This window comes from Anopheles stephensi, chromosome X (genome assembly GCF_013141755.1).
Source record: "Anopheles stephensi strain Indian chromosome X, UCI_ANSTEP_V1.0, whole genome shotgun sequence".
In the NCBI taxonomy this organism is placed as follows: Eukaryota; Metazoa; Arthropoda; class Insecta; order Diptera; family Culicidae; genus Anopheles; species Anopheles stephensi.
Window position 1 is genome coordinate 13,083,692 of NC_050201.1, and position 26,950 is coordinate 13,110,641.

Here is a 26,950-nt window from a genome sequence, read left to right on the forward strand (position 1 = left end):
TCACACTCGATCACTGGTATCACAGACGAGCAGAGAATTGGCGATCGGCAACAATACCGGGACCACAACAATACACACTAAACACACTAGTTGGTTTCGTGAGACATCGCACCACTGTGCGGTTAGTGATCATTGAACCTCGTGTTTGTATGTACGTCAGTGTGTGTGTGTGTGTGTGTGTGTGTATGTTTCGTTTTCTATCTCGATAAAAGTAGTACCCTCGTACACCCTCGCACAATGACTAGGAAGTGAGTCTTCCTGGTGAAAAAGCTATTGATAATATGCTCCATTACTATCAGCAACGAGGTCGAGCCTATGGGGAGAACCTACAATAGCTAGACATCCAAAACAAAACAGAACACTTCCTTCTCGCTCGCTAGCTCCCTTTCTCACACATCCACACACACTCGCAGTGGAGCTATCTCGTAAGTTAAAAACACTTGCGCAGAGCCGCGCTTCCCCATATCAGCACTGTCTGTTATCCCGCCATTTCTCTTCTATGCCACACACCGGTTTGTGTGTGTGTTTTTGTTCTTCTTCTGTGTCACAGCTGTTCGAGCGGTTGCGACTGACGCACCCAACACGATCTTGCTGTGCAGCAGCTGGACGTAACTGCATCCAAGATCCGAGCACACACACCACAATCGCTGCCAATGGCGTATTGTTGTTGGTGGTGGTAGCTCGTTAATCGTAAGTTCGCAGATAATAAATCCGACCCGTGCCGTCCAAAACCGGCAGCAGGATACAGTAACGTCGACACCGACCGACTGTCAAACTGAACACTGGATCGGGCACTCGAACTGACAGTAGTGTGTGTGTTTGGTTACTCCTCACCACTCTCCCTATCCCTAGCTGCTTCTACTTGCATCGGAATGATCAACAAAACTGATTTGTTTGCTAACAAACTATCATTTGACATATTTACACCCACAACGAACAGCAACTGTCACTTTATCTACTAGAGACAAAACCATTCATTTTTATTTTTTGATGTTGCTTTTTATAATATGCAAGTTGCATGTTTCTGTGTGTGTGTGTGTGTTAGGCAATTCAAAATGGCCATTTACTAGCGATTGCAGCACCGTTTGACACACGACTCGCACAATTCCCGTTTGGTGATTTGCTACTTATCGAAACACAATAGAACGGTACAATGGGCGAATCATGCTCGATTCCCGTGTGATGCTGGTGTGATAATGGTGGCAGGTGTCAAATATCATAATAAAACAAAACTATCCCTTATTTTGAAATACCTGTACGAACTGTGGATGGATTTTTTTTTAAGATTTGCGAGCCATAACATGATAAAATGTTGTTTTTTTTATCTATTTATTATCCCTCTCTCTTTTTTTCTTTAATTTTTGTTTTTAAAGAGATAGAAAAAGGAGACAAAAACACAAGCACACTCTTGTTAACCGGCTTTAAAGTATGCAAAAACACGTCGCAAGACACTATGACACGGATTTGGGTGACCTCCGATAAAAGGGAGGGAAAATAAGCAGAAAGAGAGGAAGAGAGAGAGAAAGAGAGAGAGAGAGAAAAACGAGGAGAAAACAGATGAGAAAAAAAACACGGACAACCATTGTCGACGCGGAACGAAATTACTCGGAAGCACACAAAGCACCAGGCGACTCCATCGAAACACGTTCATTCGCTCTCGGAAGCAAAGGGGATGGATGCAAGGAGAAAAGAAAAAAAGGGAGGAAGGAAGGGGGGGAGGGGGGCAACGAAGAAGATACAAATCAACGGCACAAATAAGAGAACTGAACAGCGAAAAAAAAGCCGAAAAGAAAATTGCAATAACGTCAACTGGAGCATATGATGGTGATAACGACAGGTGTGATGAATAATGAACAATGAAAAACAATATTAATTTACAAACTATATTTTAATGCCTTTTATGTGTGTTTCTTCTTAAGATTAGATTTAAATTAGGTTTCTATTTCTTGTTTTTTTAGCAAACGTTTACACGAGATAAAAAAAAGGAAATTTTGATTCTAAATTATGATGGGACGCAAATAGATAAGGGCATTGGTCAAAAGTATTTCTGTTTAGAAAGCAGCAAATACTTATACCAATGTAGAACGAAACAATAAATGCTTATGAACGAAACGAACCAAAAACGGAAGAACATAAGTGGAATTTTGATCCTTACATACTCTAAAAAGAATGCTTTTTTTTCTTTTTTTTTCTCTTTTTTTCCTTTTTTTCTCTTTTTTCCTTTTTTCCTATTTTTTTCTTTTTTTTCTGAATATTTTTTAGCTATTTGCCTAAAATGTCAAAACTGCCTAGTTGTTTTTGCTTTGTGCGAATGCTTTTTCGTGTATAAAACTTATCTATTTTTGAAATATTGTTTTTATACTTAAAAAACTAAATTTCTAAAAAATATATATTTTTTAAAGGGTATAGAATATATTATGATAGTATGATATATTATTATTATGATAGGAGATGCATAGAATGGAATCGGAAATGTGCAGATCTTTAGTCGTAAAAGGTTTTTTTTTTCTGTAGAATTGACAGAGAGAGACATAAAGAGGGAAAGGCAGATAGACAGAGAGAGAGAGACATAAAGAGGGAAAGGCAGATAGACAGAGAGAGAGAGACAGAAAGAGGGAAAGGCAGATAGAGAGAGAGAGAGAGAGAGAGAGAGAGAGAGAGATAGAGAGAGAAAGAGAAAGAAGGGTAGCGAAAGACCCCAAAAAGAACTAGCACTAGGATAATGTTCCATTTAAAAAAACAAAATACTTGATTATACCCTAAAAAAGCCAACACTTTTGTGTAATTTGAATTACAAAGTGTTTTAAATGGACTTTTTGTTTTAGAAAAATTGCTAGCGCTTGGAATTTTGATTTTAAACCTATGAAACGTCCGTCAGTTGACAGCGTTTAGAGAACCTTAAATCATTAAATTTAACTCTATAAGCGCTAGCGTTGTGTAATACTGCTTCCGGTATAGATTGTGTTTTCGTTATGTACATGCCTTATAATTGTAACTTAAAACTACTATGTCGATACGTCAACATCGTGCCGTTCATATACTTCTTGTGGGTGGCAAAGATGTTTTCAGTTTTGCTTTCTGTTGTTTTGTATAAGTGCTTGGACACCTTGGAATACTTCAACTTGAACTTACTTACTCGATCGACGACCGAACAGTTTTAGCAAGCTTAGGATGGAGATAAATCATCTCACTATTCCCCATGCACTAACTTTAAAACCTTAGAAGACTATTTAAGCGAAAAATTTAAAAATGGAACCACTTGCCCTAGCAACCTTAACTCTGATCTGCATATACCGAAAGGCAAAGTAATACTCGATACTTCATTCACAGGTGTTCCTAATGTATCTAATGACGCTCCCCGCCACTGTCCGTAGAGCTGTGTTCCAGCTGTCCACCGAACCATATGTTTGCAGGTGCGCTCGCTTACGGCCGTCACACGTTTCCTCCTTTCTCAAAAAGGTTGGGAAAACAACCGGCCGGATCGTTCCTTCTAGAACAAACCACGCTTTAACGAGCTGCCCTCTTCTTCGGCTACATCGTCCGTGGGACCAGGGGAAAAAAAACATGTCACCAAGTGGGGCTGCTGTTTTTTTTTTCGCAATGTGCGCATCATCATATTGGCAAAAAAAAAGAAGATGTTTATATGTGAGTTTGGATCGTCTGTTTTTGCCTTGCTCTGGTTCTCCTATTTACGCAAACGTGTGCATCCATGCCTGGGAAAAGAGTGACACCGGGGCGGCTTTCTTCCTGCTCCTATTACTTTACTCCAAGGCAATGTGGCAATAGCCTTTAAACCGTTAACACCCATTTCCTAACCGGACTGTCTAACCTAACACAAACTGTCTAATGTCTAACACACACACATGTAAACCGTCTCGCACAAGACCAGCGGTAAGGTAGATGGAGGCGCCTGGTTTCTCTTTTTTCCCACAAACAAATTCCGAGCAAAAGATACGGTGATGCGTATGGGGTAATGTGTGTGGCAGAGAACAGTTTGGATTTACACAGTTCGAGTTGGATTTAATCACGCGCGATATAAAAATACATGCGCGCAAAAATGTTTTTTTTTTTTAAACTTAATTCATTAGATTGATTCTGGTCGCGCCATTAGGTGACGCGGAACACGGGCCAGTTGATGCTGCGACAGCTTCGTTCACAATCACAATTCACAATTTGTGTTTGTGCGTTTTCCCTCATCAAAAAATCTAACGAGGTCGCATTTGAGGGTGGCCCAATATATACGGTAGACGCATTATGTCACATACATATTATGTGCTAAAAGAGTCAGTAAGAGCGAGAGATAGAGCGCACAGTTGTGGCTATCAAGATACACTTTTATTTTTAATCCCAGCGAAGAAAATCGCAAAACGCGCGTTCGGGGGAAGGTGTCCCCGGTGTGTGTGTGTGTGTGCGCGCGTGGGAGAGATGATGTGCGCAAGGTGAGTGAGGCGTCCGAACGTGCGACAACGAAATGGTGTGTGAACCCGCAACCGGACGACCCTTCCGCGGAACACCATCATCCACCAAACACCTCACAGTCACAAAGTTGAGAAAGGTTCTCGAACGATTTTTTCTTCGTCGGTGTCTTCGGGCCCCAAAAAACTAAAAGACAAACACCGAGAGACACGCGCGAGTTGCGCACCGAAAATTCGCATCATCCCGATCAGTCCCGCTGCCGGGACTGATGACGTTCATCGTCACACACACACACACGAAGAGGAATGCTGTTTTGCCCTTTCTACCTTGCTCTTTTACTGGGTGTGTGGTATCTTTTTAAATTAAAAATTGGAAAAAAGTGGCTCGCAATGTGTCATACGTGACGACGTCATGGTACGAAAAATAGAAGGGTGAATAAGATAGAAATCGGTAATTCTATTTGCTCATTCACCTGTTTTCCTCCCGATCCCGGATTGTGTGGATCCTAACTCTCCTACAAAAATTAGAATTAGTTCCTCATAAGCTGTCACCAACTATAACCTAAAGTCCTTGAACGCATTATCCTTCAATCCACTCAGATCTCATTGCTGATAGTTGGATGCATCGCAACACACTGTCCGAAGAAGTTCTGTGTGTCCCCAATAAAGTATATCCTCTTCCGCGTTTGACCTATAATGAGGATGCGATGACATGTTGAAGGTTGAAGGTGTTGCGTGGTTGATAGGCAGGGCGCAGATCGGGTCAGGGTGAACGTTGAGAGATTTTAAGTCCTGATTGCTAGTTCTCGTCGAGCAAAAGATGGCGGAAGAGTTTCCAACATCCCAAGGACACTCTTTCACACACGCATGGTAAGCCTGTTAGCTAATGACCTTTTCGCGAAGATCACACATCTGGCTTGCTTTTCACACTAGACTTTCATGATAAGACACACACACACACACGCGTACTACGTCACATCTTCAATACAACGATGTAATAGTATAATTAAGCTAATCAGATCCACTCTTAACAAAAAAACTTCAACTAGAATTCGTAAGGACACCGAGCGCACTACTGGAAAAGATCCGTAACCTTATCAGCTGTGTGAGGTATATTGATACGCACACACACACACACACGCACATATACAAATCCACGATCAGAGCTGAAGAAGCCCTCGGTGAGGGTTCAAAGCCGCGAATTCGTAACACCAACAACTACCACAACAACAACAAAAACAAATATTTTGCCGAAGGCTCCTCCGAAACAAACACGGCGTGCCCGCTTACGCTGGCGCGGTAAGGAAGACTACGTGGCGTTAGTGTGCTCTTTGGGTCTCTACTGCCGCTTGCGTGTGCCGCGTTGGTAAGGTTTTTTGTTCTTCCTATGCTTCTTCTTCTGCTCCTTCGCTAACACAGGTGATCGCGGGAGGTGTCTCGGATGCTGGGAGAGCTGGCTAGCGGACGTAAGCAGCGACTTCGTGCAGAAGAGAGGAGCCCGAAATCTAGCATCTAGCTCCACCAGACACGCACACATATGCCACCGGGAGGACGTAAGGAGGAGCGATATTATTAATGTCGATCCGGCCTATCGGTAGCAAACCAGATGCGTCGGTTTTGTGGTCAGACGCGTACGGCGGTATCTATATCCCCGGAGAGCACCCTCGAAAGGTCTTCGGACACGGACACAAACACACGCACGCACACGGTGCCAGATAGACCATGGCACCGAAATAACATCTCGCCGAACGCCGCGCAGAAGCCACAGAATAACATTCAGTGCGATGACTCCCCAACGAGTCTCAGCAAGAAGCAACTCGTCAAGTCTCTCACTCGTTTCGCTCTCAATATATGTATATTCTTGTCAAGACAAGACGCCTCTATCCCTTTCTAACACACTAGGTAGGCACCGAAGGACCACCAGCAAAGGACCAGAAGCTGAAGATTTTCCCACAAGTAACCCTGTGTGTGTCCTAGCTGTGTCATCCCATCTATCTCTCTTTCTTTAAACACTCTCTCACTCTCTCTCTCTCTCTGTAGTTCTATCTCGCTTCCTCTCGTCTCAACTTAATTCCTAATCTCTTTCACCCTTAATGCTATCGCTCACAGTATTAAGCACGATTGAACTGTGTGCGCCTTAACGAGAAAAGACACCTATTTATAAATTTTTCCCCGTCTCCATCACACAGCCGGACCACGACACGATCGCGTTCCCCTGTTTTCCTCAATATGTACACACGCGAGCGAGCTATCCGCACGCACGCATCTCACCACCCTCCCATCAGGTCCTCAGTTGCTTGTTGAGAAAATCGGCTGATCTGTTGAGATCAAACCTGTCTGAGGAAAAACGAAAATCTCTCACTCTCTCTCTCTCTCTCTCTCTCCCACTCGTTCTTCCTAATTATGATACATTCACGAAATCGTCCTACCACTAGTATGTTTTTATGGCGCAACTCTAAGGGAGTGGAGGGGAAAAAAAAACTATCCTACACGCTGACCATCCCAAACCCAATCCATCCATCCCTACAACGTCCCCACACAAGACGTCTGCACCAACTGTCACAAACGGATCGGATCGAGGAAAAAGCAGTTCAAGGTTTTCCCTGCGCAACGATCTGTGGCGCAGGTGGGGGCCGCCTAACGTCACGTTGACATTTCACATTGCGCGCCGTGTGTATAGAAGGACGTGGTATCCGGACGCACTTTGCTCAAGGTCACATTAATGGTTTGTGTTGCCACAGTTGTCTTCTTTATGATCTTTGTCTTCGCCTTCTTCGATACGATTACTTCGTTTTGGCACCTTAGGTTATGGTCTTAGGCTTAGGTCTTAGGTTATGAGTGATATAGACACACGAAGTACACAGCAATCCTGGTGTGTCTTCACTGTTATCTAATTTCACCTCCAGTAAACCCATCCTATTCTATCAGGAACATTGACCGTACCTGTTTCCACTTCGCATTCAGCGGAAATAACTAAATATACTCATGAAGCCTAATCTCCAATATAATTGTAGTTGTTTGGCAATCGAATAGGATACCGATTCCGGTAGGATTCGATTGCAACTGTGTGCAGTTACGGCACTTCATGTAAGTGACGAACGGTGTTTATAAAAGATATACTAAACCTATAGCATAAGATTTGATTATGATCTAACACAAGTTCTGTACAAATATTTTCTTGACGCTATTATCGAGTACGTCGATTGTAGTGTAGAATACGGAATAAGCATCACACAAGTTTATGAGAGAATGATTATGCAAAAGTTAAACCCATGTTTGGGGATAAGACCTTTAACTTCAATTTTAACGAAAGCTTAGAATGATAATGGTAGGGGATGAGATTAAAGTCAACAGTAACTGGCATGCACTGCACACTCAAAAACCAGTCAATCAATTCACAACAAACATTTAACGGTGCTAGCACACAATCACACGTTAATCTAATCATACACACACACACATATATACAAAACAAAAAAGACTAATCCCTAGGGTTGTGTGTTATCCAAAAGGTATAGATGTGGGCACGCCATTTGCAGATACACAATACTGCGCTCATCGGTTAGAGCGTTGATATGATAAGCAACGGAACAAAATCTTAAGCCAAGAGTGCTCGTGCATGAGTGCATTTTCCTATGCCGCTTGTGTGCGAGTATCGAGCAAGAGATAGCATCCGTAGTGTCAGCGCCAAAGCTAGGCCATTATTGTTTGCGTTGGTTTTTCACAATGCTATAGGGAATGGCTACCTCCATGTCGTTCGGCGAACACTGCTCCTGTTCCTCCGTTGACCGGGGTTTGTCAACGTTTGGGCTGGCTTCGAAGCTATCGGAACTGCTGATATCTTCTGTAGCAACGGTGGACGGTACCTCATTAATGCGTGAAGGCGAGGGCTGCGATGATCCGGAGCCCATCTGCCTAATGCTGGAGTGTGACGTTGTCCGGTTCTGCGTTAGGCTCACCAGACTAGAGCTGGAGGATTGATTTGCCGGATTCTGTGTTGGCAAGGGAAGCACCTTAATAGTGAAGGCGGGTTGATTGCTCGGTGTCTGTGATGGGGCGCGTGCCAGTTGAGGTAAGCTTGCCGATTGCACTAGCTGTATTACACGTGAACTCTCCTGGGTAGTGATGGAGAGCGTGTGGCTGGACGAATTCGGTGGTGGGTCCGGGCGTACCAGACTGGTGCTGGAGCGTTGCGTCGTCGGTGTCTGCGGTATGCCACGCATCAACTGAGTGAAGCTTACGGATTGTAACATTGGTACCTGTAGTATGCGAGGCATCTGCACAGTAGTCGCCCGCGGTGGTGGCACTGGTTTCATCAACACATTTGATGTTTGGGCTGAAGCCACCTTAATAACGATGGTGTTTTGCTTAGCCGGTGTCTTCGATGCGTCGAGGCTCGCCTGACTATTGCTTGATGATGGCTGCGCTGCCGTTGATGTCTGCGATGGTCCAGCACTCACCGGAATGGTGATGGAGGTTTGCAAAGAAGGTACCGGGCCTAGCGCACTATTGTTGGCGGTTTGGTTGTACGTAGATGTCTGCGCTGGTTTGGGGCTCACCAGGTACAAATTTGTCAGTCTTGCCTTTGGTGTCTGCGATGGTCCAGCGCCTGACGAACTAGGTATCGGCGATGGTTTCCGTTCCACCTGACTTGTGTTTGTTGTGTTTGTATTTGATGTTTTGGGTATTCCAGAAACCACCCGAGTAGTGAAGGAAGATTGTCTCGTAGGTATGTAGGATGATTCGGGGCGTGCCTGACTCGCGCTCGTTGGTCTTGGCTTTGGTTTCTGCGGCACTACACATTTCGGAGGTATTCGGGATGGTTCGGAGACTACCGGCATAGTGCTTGCTGGTCTTGCAGCTGGTATCTGCGATGGTTCGGAGCCCACGGACCTGGTGCTTGATGATGTAATGATAGTTGGTGCCTGCGATGGTCTGGAGAACATCCGAGTAGTGATGAATTGTCTGTTCGCTGGACCGGAGCCCACCTGACTTGTGCTCGCTGTTCTTGCCGGTAATGTCTGCAACAGCAGTCCATGGCCCGCATCGCCTGTACCTGACGGCTGTGTCGAAGGTAACTGCGACAGTTTGGGGCCCACATTGCGACTGGCTGATGCTGATGTGTTTGGTGCCTGTGATGGTCCTGGGCTTACCTCACTACTACCAGATCGCGGTGTGTTTGGTGGAACAGGATTCGTTCGGTTCCTGCCGGATGATCGTTTCTTTTGTTTCTTTGCTACACGTTGATGGCCACGCTTTATGCCCGATGGCTGGTGCTCCGTCGATGGCTGTGTTGGTGGACGAGGACGCAACGTTTCTTCGCGATCCTTCTTCTTGCAGTCGTCATGCTCATCATCATCTGAGTCGATGTAAATAACCTCGCGCATAACTTCCACCGCGATTACATCGCTATCTTCGTCACTTGTTTCAAGGGACGCAGTAGGCTGCGCAGCACGTGTGTTCAGCCCACTGGGCCCAGGAATTGCATCCGGCACTCTGGACGCATGAGGTTGCTGCTTCGATAGTACCGAACGATCCTTCGTCGCTCGCTGCGATGCCTCCCGTTCATTCGCGTTGCTTGCCATTCCGCAGTTACACGCGGAATCGTGCGGGTATTTGTTTCTAGAGAATCGTTTCTGTGTACTGGTGGATGGTTGATTCGTTGGATTTTGCGCGGATCTCGATAGTACCCTGGTGGACACAATATGTGTTGCCGACGGAGTTAGCTGCAGGGTACGTGTTTTTGCCACAGAAGAACGTCGCGCATGACTTGGTAATGGTTTGCGAGTTGTTGACGTTTGAAGACTGCCGGATGTTTTGGTTTGTTGCTTTCGCTGGAGCTGCTTCCGGTGCCGCCGTCGTTGCTTTTTAGCTGCCCGACGCTCCACCGCTTCCGTTTCCATCACTACCTCCTCATCAGTAGACCTCTCGTTATTAGATTTGTCGCTGCTAGCGTCCGTCTCAACCTCTCTGTCAGTAACCGAATCCGAGGATAAGTATTCCGGTGATGATGATCGCCGGTTCGATCGCTGAGGCGCTCGTGCTCTACGCCAACGCTCTGCTTTGCAGGTCGGGGGGAGCCAAGGCAGGTTGGAGAAAAATTGATTTGGAGAGTTAAATAATTGATAAACTCTCATCTAGTATTGGTACGTAAGGTCCTACACGCGATGTGGTTACGAGCGTGCAATGCTTGGGTGTTAGTGCTGTAGGTGCGAAGTCTTCTTACCGTGTTCTGATGGCTCCAGTGACGTCGATGGCATCGATCGGTGTGGATCTTGTTCAGTCAATTCTGTCTGCCACTGGCGCATTATGTTTTGCAGTGACCGAGTTCCAGCTATAGCGCAGTCTGTGTGTTGGACGAATGTTTTGCAACGGTTGCATTATTCACCGATACTTACAGTACGGGAAGAACGAGTCACAAGGGTGTAAAAATTAGTGTGCACGCGAAAGCGCGAAGGAAGAACGAAAGTTTGGAGAACGATAGGAAAGGGCGGGGATAGAGTCTTGCGAAGGAGCACGACCTAGCCGTAGAATCGAAAAGAAAGTAGTGTAGTCTTACCTCTGGCTGCATCTGACTGTTCTGATTGTGGCATCGACACTATAAAAGCATCAATCTCCCTATCCAGTGCGGCAATCCGTGTAGGTGTCCAGGATGCGTTTGAAGGATACGGCAGAATAGGTGATAACACTTCATGTCGCGTAAGACTACCCATCGCATTGAGTGCGACCTGATGCTGAGGTGTGCTGCGCTGGTCTCGCGATTGTGCCCAGTCCGTCATGGTGGAGGTCGTGTTGGTGATGGCACTGGTGGAGGATATCGTGGTGATGCCGCTGGTAGAGAACGTTGTCGTGGTGGTGGTGGCGGTGGTTGTATTGGTGATGATAACGCGAGTGATGCACATATTGAGAGGGCTAGTGGACAATGTACTGGGCTCATCTTCGCCAGGCAATGGGATATTGGGCGTTGGAATTCGGCGAGTACTGATAAATGGTGTATATGGTCCTGGTATCGGACGGTTTCCCCTGGCCACGGGTGTTTCATTCTCGTGCGTAGCAATCCCGCTCCATCTGGGAGTAGCGTCGTTTGGAAGCATTTCAAAATTCGGTGTGACAGCACGCGTTTCGACAGGCAATGGGGTATCGCTTGGTTCGACAGTCGGTATGTCGGCGGGATCCGGTTGCACCTCACCAACCTCCGGGTTGGAATGCGATGGCGAAAGTCTGCCGATGCTCGTCGATAATGTTTGTGTGGAAGCATGTGGGTATGGTGACGTGACCCGTTGGGAAAATGTTCCGCTGGGCGAGTAGCTTGGTGCGATATGTGCGGGAGGTTCATTTGGCATCGTCGTAGGGTAGCCACCGGATGATGATGGTGCCATTATGCGTGAATAATCCCAAGAGCGATTCTTCGTGTCCATCATACGATTCGTCGTTACTTGGTGCCAGAACTGGCTCAAGTGTGAACTGTGCTGGTAGTTTTGCTGTTGGTTCCAGGTCACGGACTGTGGAATCGGCAGCACGGTCGTGCTCGTTTGCGGCAGTTGTCCTCCGTACGCATCCGATGTTCCTTGTCCCAACGATGGGCTGGACATGGACAGCGACAAACTAGCGGTACGGTAGTCCCAGTTGAAGAAGTTGGTAGCTGCCACACCACTATACGCTGGTTGTACACGCTCCGGCTCTGTTGCTGAGAAGATATTCTCCACTGTTGCGGGTGGAATTAGGGGCAGGCTACCGGATTGTGGAGGCTGCTGTTGCTGCTGCTGCAACGGTGCAGAAGGAAGTGGAGGCAAGTCGTAGAAATTTATAAACCTCCAGTCCGGGATGGCAGAGCTTGAAAAGGACGGCCTGACGGGTGTCAGACCATTGTATGCACTATTATCGGGAGGATTTATTATTTCCCACTGTGTTTGCGGCAAGGCTGGCTGACATTGTTGCGGTTGTTGCTGAGGAAGCTGAGGCAGCTGAGGTAGCTGAGGTAGCTGAGGCAGCTGAGGTACCTGAGGCAGCTGAGACAGCTGAGGTAGCTGAGGCAGCTGAGGCAGCTGAGGCAGCTGCAAGTTTTGTTGAAACAATTGAGGCTGGTGTTGTTGCACAAGCTGAAATTGCGGAACATACAACTGCTGCACAGGCACCTGCTGTTGCGTTTGTTGTTCTTGGTGTTGGACGGGTTGCTGTAGTTGCTGTAGGTGAAAATGCGGAGGAGGCTGTTGTGGTAAAACCTGCTGCACTTCTTGTGTAGGGTGTAGATCGGTTTCTTCATACTCCTGTTCCTCTTCATCGTCTGATATCTCCGGACTCCGGTTCTCAACGTTTATTGACGATCTTGTTGATGACGAATTGGATGACCCACAGTTAGTACCGCCAAGCGATGTTGTGCTCCCATAAATATTTCCCAACTGCCCGAGCACATTGGGATGTGGGGTATATAGGTACGGTCGCCCCATTGGCTGTTCGCGCATCCACTCAATCTGACGTAGCCGCGGGGCGGACTGCCGTTGTCCAGGGGTTGAATGTTCCACAGGATATTGTATCTGACCAGAGCGCTGCTGTTGTTGGTCCGGCCGTTCCATCTGCTGCTGCGCTGCAGACGGACGTCCAGTGTACTGTTGATAGTCTACCCGTAACGGCGGAACTGCTGCGGTAAGCCGAACATTTTCGTTCCGTGGTGGTGGTGGTGGCTGCCGTTTCGCTTGCTGTGGCGCTTGCTCCGGCTGACTATCTCGCTTATGCGTCTGATGATGTTGCTGCAACGCTTGCTGTTGACCCGGCAGTACTGATTCCATTGGATATCGCATGTCCTGTTCTGACGACTGCATTACTGTTGCATGCGGTTCATGGGAACGCTCGTTCTCCTCTGGCATCCGAACCAGCATATATTGTTCCCGTACCGAAGAACTCCGTCCCGACCGTCTATCGTGCTGCTGCGTAGTTGATTGCCGTTCTGCGGGACTAGCTTGTTGCTGCAACTGTTGTGGATACTCTTCCTGTTGAGGCGGGAGCGAATCTGTTGAAATGGGAGAGTATCCATCTTCGTCCTGCTGTGGCACTCGCACCACCTGAAAACGTGCATGCACGGATGGCGGCCGTTCTGGCCGTTTCTCGTAGCGTTGTTGGAGCTGCTGTTGATGAGGAAGAGAAGCGGTTGAAATGGTAGAGTTTCCACACTGGTCTGGTTGTGGTAGCCGAACTACCTGATGTTGTACCTGAACGGTTGGCACCGGATCTTGACGTCTGTAGTACTGTTCGTGCCATTCACGTGGATACTCAAACTGATACGACGTTCCCGTTACAATCGGATACTCTGTAATCCGATCCTGTTGTGACGACTCAGTTGCTGTTGTCAGCGGAGCATGTACCCGCTCGTCTTGTTGTGGCAACTGGTCCAACATATATTGTGCCTGCGCATCTTGACGGCTATCAGATGGTTGCGGCTGCTGATGTTGCTGAGACGGTTCCTGATAGTCAGGCTCTTGATGTGGAAGTGCTGTTGTATAGGGAGCATATACACGCTCGTCCTGCTGACCCGCCTGATGTTGTGACGACCCAGCCGTTAGCGGCTGATTCAGTTGCTGCAACGGCTCTGGATATTGTTGCGGTTGACGCGGAGCTACTGTTGCAAGTGGATCATATACGCGACCGTCCTGTTGTTCCAGCAGCTCCACCTGAGTTTGTGACGGTACAGCCGGCTGTGCAGGGAGCTGTTGCATCCCATACTGCTGCCAGCCTAGCTGCTGGGCCGTCCATTGTGGATCGGACAAATTGGGTTGATGTATCGTTTCCGACGCTCTACCCTCTATCGGGTGCATCGGATTCAACGCGGCAACATCGGGTTTATATTCATTGGTAGAAGTACTCGGTATAGCTGACATACTACGTTCTTCCGAAGATCTTAGGTTCGGTCCATATATGTCCAATTCCGGATCGTTCGTATGCTGCTGATTATCTCTATTCGGCTATGGGAAACGATTCCGAGCAAGGTTAAATAAAAGGGGACAGCAGGAATGATATGTTTGAACAAGAGATCAAAATCTGACGGATACCGTTTCCGTATCACAACGCGAGAGGTTTGACAGTACGAACATCAAATATCAAGTTGAATATAGATCTGAGTGTGGGGTCGAAAATCCCGAAACGATTCATTATGACTATTGCAGTGCAGTAAGACGAATATTGCGAAGACGTCACACATTCAATTACTTCTTCCCACCCGTATCACACATCTGTAGCAATGCAAACCCGATCTAAATCTAGCGTGCTGCTAACAACCAAAATCGAACCGAACAAAGTTTTTGCGAACGTTAAAACTCGCCCCCGTATGGCGTATTGCCAACCAAGTCCTATCGTGTACGCTGGGCAAGGCAGTCGAGCGTGAAGATATAACGAGCGAGTGCAGCAGCTCACAACTATTCCACCCCCTCCATTTAAAAGTACACGGCGAGGAAAGTCATTCTTCCTTTGCAGCTGGCACTGACTGAGGAGACGGAGAGATCATCACCTAGAGCGAAAGTTGTCAAGAGCACCGAAACTGTCAAACAAAACCAAAAAAATCATTCCCCATCAAGAAAACTGAGAGAACAACAAAGAGCTAACCGTGAATAGGTTATCGGTTAGCGAGTATGATTGCTATACTGGCAGACGCTCAAGGCCAAGGACAATGAATTTCTTCCTCATCATGGTATCGCCTTCGACCGTTTGGCAAGCTTCAACCACTAGGGGCTTTTGATCCGAACTTGAATCAATCAAGTTTCCCGAAATCCTGAGCGCTTTCACTCTGAAGCACTAGGGGGGGGGGGGGGGTTTAATATTGGACGGAGGTCTGAGCACGAAGACGCAGCACGGTCTCTCGCATGTGTTGGATGACTTTCGTTGGACGAACTCTAAGTGCGGATGATATTTTTGGTTGCCACTAGTGTAACTTAACATTGAACATTGCATACTGTACTGACAAAAGGCTGCCACGACACCAAACTTTTGTTGCCTTTTGAAGTGTGTCATACTCAACATAACCGTTGGGACATTAGCAAACTTAGCACGAAACAGAAAAAAAACATGGACAACACAGGAATCCTCGAAAACCGGTTAGAAGGACAACAACAAGAAAACCTAAGAAAACCCGTTCAAAATTGAGTAAAATTGACGTTGGAGGGCGCAAACAACATACAAAGGGTAGTAACGAAAATGGACGTGGAAAAACGTAGCAAAAACAAGGACTCTCCCCTAGCAAACGTTCAAACGTTAAAACATATCATTCCTGTTGATGCAGTGGACAGTTCAACCAAACAAAATCACTCCATCGACAACTAGTCACAGCATCCTTAGATATTGGTGACCGGGCAAACCTTGGTGACGATCACTTTCGCCGTCGGTTGACCCTTCCCCGATTTGGGCTTGTAGATGATGACCTGCGTGGTCGGCGGACCTTCGTGGTCCGGTTTAAAGATCTCCTGGAACGAGATGCCCGACACCGGCACATCCTTCAGCGTGAGCTCCCCGTTCGGTCCACTGCCCCGGATGGTGTTAGGGGTGGTGGTGGCGGTGGTGATGGTGCCACCCGCTCCTCCTCCTCCACCACCACCTCCATCCCCAGCACCACCGTTTAGCGACGCACCGCCGTTCGTCACCTCCGAGCCCTTTCCGGCGGAGCAGGAGCGGGGCGGTGACTTGGAGCGTTTGTTGCGCCGGGCGTCGGACGGCGCTATGGCATCGGACGGGACCCTGGAAGAATGTTGCGTGCCATTGCTGACTGTACCATTGATTTGAGGCGCTTGACCGTTGGCAGTATGCCCTCCCCCGTTGGAGTTTGCTTCCGCTTCATGGTGCGCTACTTTCGGCTGCACTGTGACGACGGTACTGTTGCTGTACTGTTTGTGGGGGGCAAACATGGTGGATCAGCGATATCAATACGGTAGGGTGAAATGTTTTTCCCAAGAAGCATACATGAGAAGTGTGAAGAAATATAGAAAAGAGGAGTAGAAGTAAAACAATACATTAGGATCCTCGGCCATCTTTTTTTTTCACCCATTGCCATCGTTAGTGAGAGAGGAGACGGAACAGGGGTTGGAGTTGGGATGACTTGAACTGGAAGTGATGTGATTGTTAGGGTGTGACTCGCAGCAATCAACCTACAAAAACCGATGGAAGCACATGGTTTATTCGTCGGCGTGAACAATTTGAACAGGGCGCTAGGAAGAGCGCCGTCGTCTACACTTGCTCGTTGTTGTACATTCGGATAGAATTTAAACAGGGTCTCTCGGATCTCATTCGCCCTCTCAATCGACTGACGGACAGTAGAACAAGCGTCTGTAGAATCGCTAGCTTCGATCAAGTCTATATGTTTGGTTATGGTCCCGATGTTCAACTTGGGATAGTTTCTTCTTTCAGTCATCAGTATAACTTAGATCTGAATCATGCAAAAATGACGGTATCATTGCAACTCTGATTCCATTATGAGGCAACGATAGTCAACGGAGGAGAGGAATGGTGGGCTATCGCAATAAAACGGATGTGAAGGTGATCTGTTGTGCGTCACGCTTCGCAAACGGAAGTTAATTATTAACTTAAAAAAAAGGGAGCTATAGTTCTGGTGACGTAACGCGTCAAATTATGTAAACCATACTCAGTAATTCGTTCCTGGAAGAACTGTTGGTGAATCGGGTAAGGTGAACACTGCTAAGTTACTTTACCTGCTAAAAGAAATTTAACAAGTACTGCGTAATACCTTCACGTTAGAAGTTCAAATAGTCGCAACTGCGTTAATGGGAGTTTCCCGTCAATGTCAAATGTGCCACAGTGGTCCAGATTAGCCCAGTGCCATAGTGGTCATCGGAAAACAAGTAGCCGAGGGAAAAATTATCTTTACATATTTTTATACTTGTTATGAAGTAATAACCGAGATTTCTTCTAAATATTACTAATAAATATAAATTCCAAACTTTCTCACTCGAAGGCTATTACCATTATTTTTATTGCAATCTTCATAGTGGTTTTGTTCGTGGTCATGTATACCAAGCATTTATTCAATGAAATATTGCAAGAGCTATCCGAAAACAAAACAAAATTTAACTCAAAACAGTAACTGTATTCATGTTTGATGAAAACTTCACCTAATCCAACGGGGATAGGCAAAGTTCAGCTCGGAAGCAAACATTGATATCACTCACTTCTCTTTCCTCAGACATCTGAGATTATTTTTCTCTTCTGCAAATCACCGTCAACAATGACTGTTTTTGTTTTTAAATAGTTTTATTTAAAAATTTAAAATGAAATCTGATACAGATGTGCGAAGCAAGCAGAACAAATAATTGAAAAATTACTGCCAGGAAGTTAATGCAGTAATAATTGTAGAAAGATCGATTAGTTTATGCTGGGGCTTTGGTAAACGCGAAAGACACACATTTACTAGTCGTTCACAGTTGCTCATACAATTTTGCCGTAAGCAAGTTAATAAATTAAAAAATATAAAAATTCAATCTTCTTCTCCATATCAAATCATCCAAATCATTTGTAAAATCGTGCTTTTATTAGTCCATTTACTTCTGGAGCGTCAATCAAAACTCAGGTCATCAGGTTTGGAATATCTGGCAGAGTTTCAGTCCTTATCAATTTTTTGTTTTGTTTTTAAAACAATTAAAATCGTGGTATTTTTCAAATCAGCCTTTCAAGCTGTAATATTTGATAACTGAGTATCTAAAAAATTTCAAAATATTTCTTTAGATTATAAATAAGCAAACTTATGCAAAATGAAAATAAAAAAATGCCGAAATGTCGAAATAGTAGTTTCTACCATTTTTATGTGACATTAGTTTCACTTATAAGCTTTGTAATGCTTTGAAGTATTATTGTTTTTTTAATTAATCTTTGATTTTAAATTCTCAAAATCTTAACAAAAAAGTGCTGCTATCGGTTCAAATATCTTACAAACTCAGAGAATGAGAGAATTATTTAAAAAAAACTAATTAAAATTGGCTTTTAATTACAATTCTGTTAATAGCGTTGACGTTAGTATATTCTTCACTGGAACTATACACCAACACAAGCGTTTAATAAAAAAAATGTCTAAGCTTTATGTAAAAATTACTTCATCAATCAAAATTCTATTTTACCACTTATTCGCACAGAAGATGCACACTGTGCTATCTGCACACCGTGGGCGCTCTAATTTTCTTTTCAACTCAGGTGAAAATGTTTGTAGCTTGCTGCGTAATGTAATCGGTACTGTGCGATTAAACCGCACAGTAATTTGCTAAACATCATCATGCAAAAATGTGCCACCTAGATGGCACAACATTGAACGGACATTTATCATGGCAAAAAGAACTATTTTTTTAAAAATACATTTTGTTATCCTGTTATAATATTTTCAATAACAAATTCAAATTCAAATTCAACATAGAAACGGTGCCTTTACGGTTGATTTTTAAATTTATTCTACACCTAAGGTCAGCTAGGACCAGCCAAAACATAAAATCACATAATACTGATGGTATCTTATTTCTTACACACGTATGTGCTGCCAACAGTGCAGCAAACCCCGCAGCAAAAAATAAACAAAAACATCGCAAAGCAATCTTAGATATTGTAAAGCTTACGAGTTTCTTTAAATGTATGGGAACCAAAAGTATAACATTTTGTAAAAATATATGTAAAATTGGAATGGTTTTTTTACAAATCGATTGAAATAATTTAAAAAATCGTTCCGAAAGTTGTGTAATCATCCTAGGAAGATTATGAGTTCAATAAACTAAAACTAAAACAAAGCCATGAATACTATGAAAAAAATAATTTAAAAAAATATTTTGGAAATAGTATGCATTAATATATTAATGCACTAGCTATACCAATGTATTCATTAAATAAATTTATAAAACTCATTTAAAAAAAACTCAACTCATGTCCGCCCTTGGACACAAATGGTGCGTTATGACACCATCGTTATCTGCTTTTTTTGCTTGTATAAAAACTCATCATCCGAGTGGCTGTCGGCCACATATGTCCGATGTTGAGTTTTAAGTTCCAATTTGTGATTCGTCATGAGCGGCATAAATATGTTGGGATAATCGTCAATAAAACTATAATGGTGCTATCGAACGTCGTCCCGTTGCAATAAACCGTCGCTACCCGTCAGTGTCCCCCGACCGGTGTATGACAGTTTTTATGGATTGTAATGCAAATATCCGAACACGCCCGTAAGCGTTCACCTATCTTTAAAATACTTTACTAAAGGTAGTATAAATTTACTGAACAAAATAGATTTAATATAAATCTACAGATTTTCTACCGACCGAGCTATTCTTGTGGAACATTAAATCTTCCCTGTAGAATTGTTTTGATAATATTCCTACAATACGTTGCGTTGAACGTAGCGCTGCCTAGTCTGCGACGGTTCAAACTAAGCCAAGGAAGCTTGCAATGGCAGACCTTGAGGCCTCTCGAGGCTATGGTGCCAACGAAGAAGACGAAGCATATGTTGCATTGATTAGAATCGACCCACACTGCACTTTCGCAAAACGTACACACCACCGCAAGTGTGTCCGCCGCTACACTTCAGCTTCTATGACTCATCTCACAAGTGTGTAAGACCAGCAGCCATCTTCTTCGCGTGCTCCGTTTTGAAACAAAAAAAAAAAAATGCAACGCTATTCCGTTTTGCGAAAATCGATAAGAAAATTAATACCGTTTTTTGGCGATTTTGTCTACTCGGCAAGCAAGTGAGCATCTACGGGCATCTTACAAGCCAGCAGGAACCAGTTTGTTGAAAAAAAAAAACAACTGCTGATACTCCGAAAACGAAAACCGAACATCAGTGGCATTAATAAATTATTTGAGCAATAAAATCTGCTCTTGATAATCGAACCAACAACACTCAAGTCACGCAAAATAATTATCAAGCTATAAAACTGGCCACAATCACTGCACCACTTCCTTCGGCAAGCAAGGAAAGTGTTAAGAAAAAGTGAAGGAAAAAATAAATTTCTATAAGTCACCAAACACTTATTTTTATAAACCTTTTTTCTTCTGCACGAAGCTATCAGTCAAACATAAAAAATGTACGAAGCTATCAATCAAATATAAAAAACTGATGCTTTTTTGCCGTTAGCAAATTGACCGTCGTAGCCTCTCCAAAAATCACTGTCGAACCTTTTTTCAGTAAGAGGTATTAAAAAATGGTTAAGGTTAAAATAAAGAAAAATAAAATCTAGTAAGGTACATCGCCACGTCGGTCCCATAAACCGGAACAACCCTTCTATGCCGCGACCATTTTGATAGCGTTACAGCACGTCTGCACAGCGCGTCGCCATCGGTGAATTGTGTGTCGCGCAACAAACAGCAAAATGTGTCTCTGCATGTGCAAAATACAGAGAGACTTCAACCTAAAAAGCTACCTAAATCTCTACCTAAACAACCTAAAATTTAAAGTAAAACAAAAAACTTTACACCGGGTTCGTCGCTTTAGAAGCGTAAAAAAGTGCACCGAAACGTGTGATGAAACACCGGCGTCCGACGCACCTCCGATACACATTGAAAGGTTGAACGGTTGCATTGATTTGACGCGAAGTTTAATTACTGGACGCTGCTGTGTCCAATCGCTTGAGGTTGATTGCGGAGTCGATTTTTGTCACTCAATAACAATTTTTTGGATGTATGTGGGTGTGATTAGGTACGTATTGCGAAGAAAATTTGTAACTCGATAAGGATGAGTAATGGTGGGCTATGGCGGCAATGAGGGCGAAAAGGTGGATGGTAGGAACATAATTACGGTTTTTGTATATGCTGATTTGCAGAGCTCGGCTGGCTGCGTTTGCATGCTACTCTTCACCGGCACACGCACACACACACACACGCGTTATTACTTAGCGTTGAGATTCGTATTCGTAGTACGGAGGAAAAATACTTGTTACGCAGATCGGGAAATCTATAGTTCGACCAAGTATCTTTCCGTATAAGGTATAAGGCACAGAGTGTTCGCAAAAGTATTTTCGAAATACGCGACACAAAACAATAACTATTCGCACACGGTTGGAATAATAACTTCCGAAATCAAAACCGCAAATGTTTGTTTGATTCAGAACACAAAGGAAAACGACTCGTTCGGCCAAGGCGCCTTATTTCTTCCACCACAAAACAACGCCCTAGCTAAACACTTCCCGCACACAACGATTAGAACTTCACGAGAGAACAACAAGAAAACAGATTTCACAAGAAAAAAGAAGAAAAATAATTTTTCCACAAGGAGACGAAAAAGCTGAAGGCGACTTGTTCGGACCAAGCTCAGACAAGAAGTGATCCGCAGTCGAACGATCCTGACACGATCAAGCCCACCGATGGTAGGCGAAGCTCGGGTGCCGAATGCACACTACCACACACACTCGCTCATCCACCCTCTCACCCCTCGGGGTGGTTTACAGCCCAACCGAACATAGCTCGGGGAGCTCCGGGGATGGGCCCCCATGCTCACACGACGACCGTCTCGTGCACGACGACACACTACCACAACCAAGCAGATATAGAACTCGCCAGCTTTTCCTATCCTGCCTCTCGCTCGTGTACATTTGTCCTACCGATGCGCTGCCTGTCGCTCCAACAAAACATCACCCGAGCTTCCTCGGCTACGATCATAAAATCTCCAAACACCCCTTTCCTTTGTTTGTATGCACGTCGGCGGTGAATGAATGGTTGAGGGTGTGCTCTACTAATGGCGATCGATGCAACGGGATTAAGGCATGGAAAAATTGCCATTTGTGATAAGGAAAATTATTTTTTTTAAGGAAATTTTATAAAAATACTTTGATTTCCCCCCTAGCGAGAATGGGACACAAAGAATATAATTTCCTATGAGCGGCAGACAGTTAAAATTGTTGCTAAAATTGATTAAAAGCTTTTTAGCCAATTTTATGAAGCATTGATCCTATCCACTAAACGCCACTCCACTAACCAAGGACATCATTTTTAAGGCTCTTGTTCATTATTTCCAACAACTAAAGCAAAAAAAACATTCATCTAAAATTATAAAAAATTATATATTTTTTGAGAAAATTTTACATTCAAATTTTTTATCCTTCGATAGGAGTTGGCGAGACCGGTAGGGTGATGGTGAGCAGAAGATAATTAAAATTGCTGCTATTTTTTTCCTTTATCAGATTTTTGAAAGAAAAAAAAATCTGTCCTTCTTTCATCCTTTCCATTACATCGAATTATGGAAGTTATGATTAATTTTTTGTTTATTTACAATTTCCAAAAACAGAAAACTAAACTCAAATCACATTTTTGTGATTGATATTTGCCTACTTTGGCTACTAAATATATGTATCACTGAATGACTGTTGCCCTTGCACCGTCTTCCATCGTCTATCTCGCTCACGCTTGCAATTTTCCATAACGAACATTACTTCGTGCCGGCGATCGAGTCATCCACAAGCGCAGGCAACCCGTGTCGCACGCCGGTTTGTAGGACAAGAAACAACATGGTTGTAGGGGTAAGATGCAGGGGAAACAAGGCCCGGGGAGGGCATCATAAAATTCGAGCAAGATGAACACCACCGGTCCCGCGACCGGTTCATTGGCGAACGATTTTGTGGAGATTCATCGAACAAAAACTGGGTAAGCAGATGAAACTCGATAAATTTTTAGCTAGCAATACACGCAAATTAATAATTTAGCAATAGAAAATTTTACCAACCAAATATGATAAGTGTTCAACCAATGTGTGCGTGTGTGTCTGCGAGAGGGTTTGAAAGATTTTCAATGCCAACAAAACGATGCACCAAGAATCTTGGTTTCGGTCATAAAAACCCGGTGCCAAGGTGCAACCATGGTATGAACCGAACCGATGCGAACAGGGCACATAAGGGATAGAGAGAGAGAGAGAGAGAGGGAAGAATCACTCAGCATCGAGACTGCCTGCGCACACACATGTCTACCGAAGGAGGGCTGTTGTGCTGAAGTTTCAGCATCATCCACGGGACTGCCGCGTGAGGGGGGGGGGGGGGGGAAGAGTTCTGGGATAGAAGGAGCAGATACTGGAAGAACGGGGAACAGAGAGGGAGACGGTCATAAAAGTATCCGATGCTGGCACCAGGATCAGCTATTGGGGTCGGGCTGGAAGAAGCCTTGAAGACGACCAAACCGTCCGTCTCCTGCGCGGGCACGCGCGCGGTTAGTGATGGAGAACCGCGGAGGGGTTTTGTGCATCTCGACACAAGTCGTAAAAATTTCCAGCCCGGGATGGACTTTGCGCTGCAAACCACAGAGCGCAAACTCTTGTCCGGACAGGGAAAGGAGATATTGAGGATTGGGGGTTGGGGGGTTTGTGATGCTCGCTGTACGGTGTTGTTGGTGATGATAATGGTTTGCGGACCAGCACCGTTGGTGCCGGGTGAGAGAGAGCGTTGGTCCGCAAAAAATGTTAAAAACTGCAAAGGCAACGCTGCACGAGGTTCCTTGTTCCTCCACCTGGCTCCCCCACCGAATAGCACCACCATCCACCACTTTGGTTGTTGGCTCGGTGGGAGCCTGAATGCCAATTAAATGAGCCAAGCGTAAGAAAATTAAACCGAACGGTAGAGGATCGTTTGCCTGATACTTTCATCTCAGCGACACAAGGCCAGCGTCGCTAGCTGAGATGTCTAAGCGAAAATCGGTGCGAGTTATCACAGCTCACTGCGTGGCACATACCTTCCGGCTGCTAATTGATAGAAATAATTGAAACTGTTCAATGTTTTTATTAAGTTAGGTGTGCCCTTTCATTGTTTCTGGCAGCTATCAGGAATAAGCGACTTTGGTAAACATAAAGTTCGCATCAACTTCACTAGAGATAGCGATACTCGAATGTCTTCACCACCGGAAGAAAGTCCTCGCATAACGCGAGTGTTGCTTCATCACCACCCAGCATCAAGCCGATCACAATATGGTCTAAATATTCAAACCGTCATTTCAGGCGGATGTGTCTCTGACAGGGGCATTGGGTCATCTCCAATAACATAGGCCTGCTCCGTCAACACCCAGTACCCAGGCTAACAAAATTTTGGAACCCTTCGTTTTTTTTACGGATGTCTCCCCGGTAGGGCATAAAAAAAACCTCTCCAATGACATGGGGGTGCTCCATCAACACACCCATAGACTATTAAAACATGATCCACAGTCCTTTGGATCGTCGTTTTTGGCGGAAATCTCTCCAACAGGATGGGAATAGGAGAGTGTACTCGAAAAAAAAAACAGGAAGCAACATCCTACGGAAGACACGTTTGCTGATGAGATATGATCAAGGGTGGACCACCGCCACCAAAACTAACTCACACTGTCCATCCAAACATTTCTCAGGGGTCAAAATAAAACCTCCAGCTTCTTCGATTAACTTGATTAACTATTTACCCTCGAAACACTCAATAGTCTCAATAGTCAATAGTGTGAAGGACGTTGATGCTCTGCTCATCTCATCTCGAAAGCTGCAAGCGTGCGGTACCGATCTTGCCAAACGAAAAAAAGGAAATCTTATCAGCAAGCTTACCCATGCAAGTTACCGATGGTGCACGGCGCAACACACTTCCAACTCATTTATGATGCTTGGTCGTCCACTCGCTTTGCATAAGCGTTCGCTGCCTGTGACGCAGTGCGCGGATGTAATAAAATCAACCGGGGCGTTGTGCTAGTGCAATAAAAACTGGACGCGTACGCTTTTTACACTTATTGTTGGGGGGGAAAAAAACCTGCATCTCGAGCTGGAACATCATTGCTGTCCGCTGTGCTAACCGCTGCAGACTTCAGGAATGCTAACCTTTGCCATTTTAAAGCATACCATGCGAACGTCCGAAGGACCTAGAGTGGCGGGACATGTCATACTATCCAGCTACGGTTAATTAAAATGAAAAAAATAACCCCGTCAATAATGATATCAAGCCGCTTTGGGCCGAGCTTGCAGTTCCCAATGAAGTGGTCAAGAGCAGAGCCAACCGGCGACGAAAGCGAACTTAATTGAATTAGGCGCCAGAATTTTAATGAGATATCGCACGGCTTTTTGTTTTGATTGCAGGACCGAAGCTCAAATCTCATCTGAGCCGTTCCCGTATAGTGAGGACTGACTATCCTAATTATGCGATAAAGTCAAAAATCTAGCAAGTCAAAAATGAGCGATCGTTTGGCCGAGGAAGAAGTAGAAACAGAAACAAAGACTTAGCAGCTACCTACTGTAAGGTTAAGCGGCCTAACGCTCAAAAGTTACAAAAGGGGAAGATTATTGTTGATCTAAACACATTCCAAAACAAATCGGCTCGGATGATGATGATGCCAACGGCTTGGCGTAATACAGCGCCGCGCCTCGCTCGCGAGAGAAGAAAATCTGAGATGCGTTGAGAGTGAATGGCGCTTGTTATCTGACTTCTTGAGGAAACGAGAGAGAGAGAGAGCGAGCGATCAATCGAGGGCGCACTGAGCAAGGGGGTTTGAGAATGAAGGGAAAAAAACCTTGAGCAATAGATGCTGATTTCGCTTAACGCTTGCCACTATCATGGTTTGAGGTTGAACCTAGCTGCTAGTATCGTGGGCGTTTGATTGTGAAGAACCCGCCGGGATATTGATCAGGAACATCCCCGTCCAAGATTGTCTGGATGTTGTTCGAATCTGGAACCAACTTTGAGAAGACACTACACGCGACTCACACACACAGGAGAACTCTGGGATATGATCAACGCAACTCTAAACTTCTCGTGATGCCCCAATATGTCCCTGATGCTTCTCACTGCAGCCGAAGCCCAATATTCGAACCACACAGTTGAACCGATCGCAATCACAATTGATAACTTACACGACCTATGCACGTAAACATATATGCACCGATACACTCTCACATTCACAAACAGACGACAAGTGCCCACATACACACACACACACACACACACACAGACAGATAAAACGATTCAACCGATCGGTTCACAAATCGCCACTTGTTGTGTTGAGCGCGTTGCTGGTGTTTTCCTTCTGGCGCGGCAAAATTTTCGGGCCACCGGTTTGCATAGCGATAGCGAGCAGGAAAAACCTGCCAATCTGCTGCTTCCTCAGATCCAACCTATGTGTCTGTGTGCGATCGAGATGTGAGGGGGGGGGGGAGGGGCGAGGGTGTTTTGCGCAACCGCCACTCGTGCACCGAAGCGAAGAAGCAAAAAAAAACCAACCGCGCAAAAAGGTCCTTGAGATGTTTATAACACAACGGCTAACGGCGACGACAACGGCGGGTGAATAGATAGAGTTGGAGGGGGAGGACCGGTTCAAACTAACAAACCTGAAATTGGGGAGCGAAGAAAACCTAGCCAACAGATAGGATGTTCTCGGTCGGTCGGTATGATCACACCCCAAATCGAGCAACCAATTGAGAGAATCTGCGTGCGAGCGAGCGTGTGAGCAAAGTTTCCTCCCAAACAACAAGGGGTAAAATTCGATCTGCTCTGATAATCGCTAAAGGGATGATGATCAGTAAAAAGGCGAGAAAAAGCGTAAGAGAGAGAGAGAGAGATTTTGAATTGGTTAGAATAAAAATAACGAAT

At 45.0% G+C, this 26,950-nt stretch overlaps 2 protein-coding genes across 4 annotated transcripts in view; both read right to left on the reverse strand.

Annotated features, from left to right (window-relative positions):
* The window catches only part of LOC118508431 (AF4/FMR2 family member lilli-like), a 76,086-nt gene that overhangs the window by 10,646 nt on the left and 38,490 nt on the right, over positions 1–26,950 (reverse strand). The window lies entirely within an intron of this gene.
* LOC118508425 (mucin-5AC-like) lies at positions 168–26,331 on the reverse strand. Its single transcript, XM_036048201.1, has 5 exons — positions 26,215–26,331; positions 10,975–14,371; positions 10,642–10,761; positions 8,162–10,473; positions 168–1,451 (listed from the first exon to the last, which is right to left on the reverse strand). The coding sequence occupies exons 1-5, from the start codon at positions 26,233–26,235 to the stop codon at positions 1,422–1,424; spliced, it is 5,880 nt and encodes a 1,959-aa protein (XP_035904094.1). The 5' UTR covers positions 26,236–26,331; the 3' UTR covers positions 168–1,421.

What these genes read in the sequence shown, in the direction of transcription:
- LOC118508425 (XM_036048201.1), bottom strand. Translation starts at nt 26,235, where the DNA reads ATGTTTACGTGCATAGGTCGT. An exon ending in TGTTTACGTGCATAGGTCGT is followed by an intron (nt 14,372 to 26,214) that starts GTAAGTTATCAA and finishes CGTTTCCCATAG; the next exon opens with CCGAATAGAGATAATCAGCA. An exon ending in ACAGTCAGATGCAGCCAGAG is followed by an intron (nt 10,762 to 10,974) that starts GTAAGACTACAC and finishes TCCAACACACAG; the next exon opens with ACTGCGCTATAGCTGGAACT.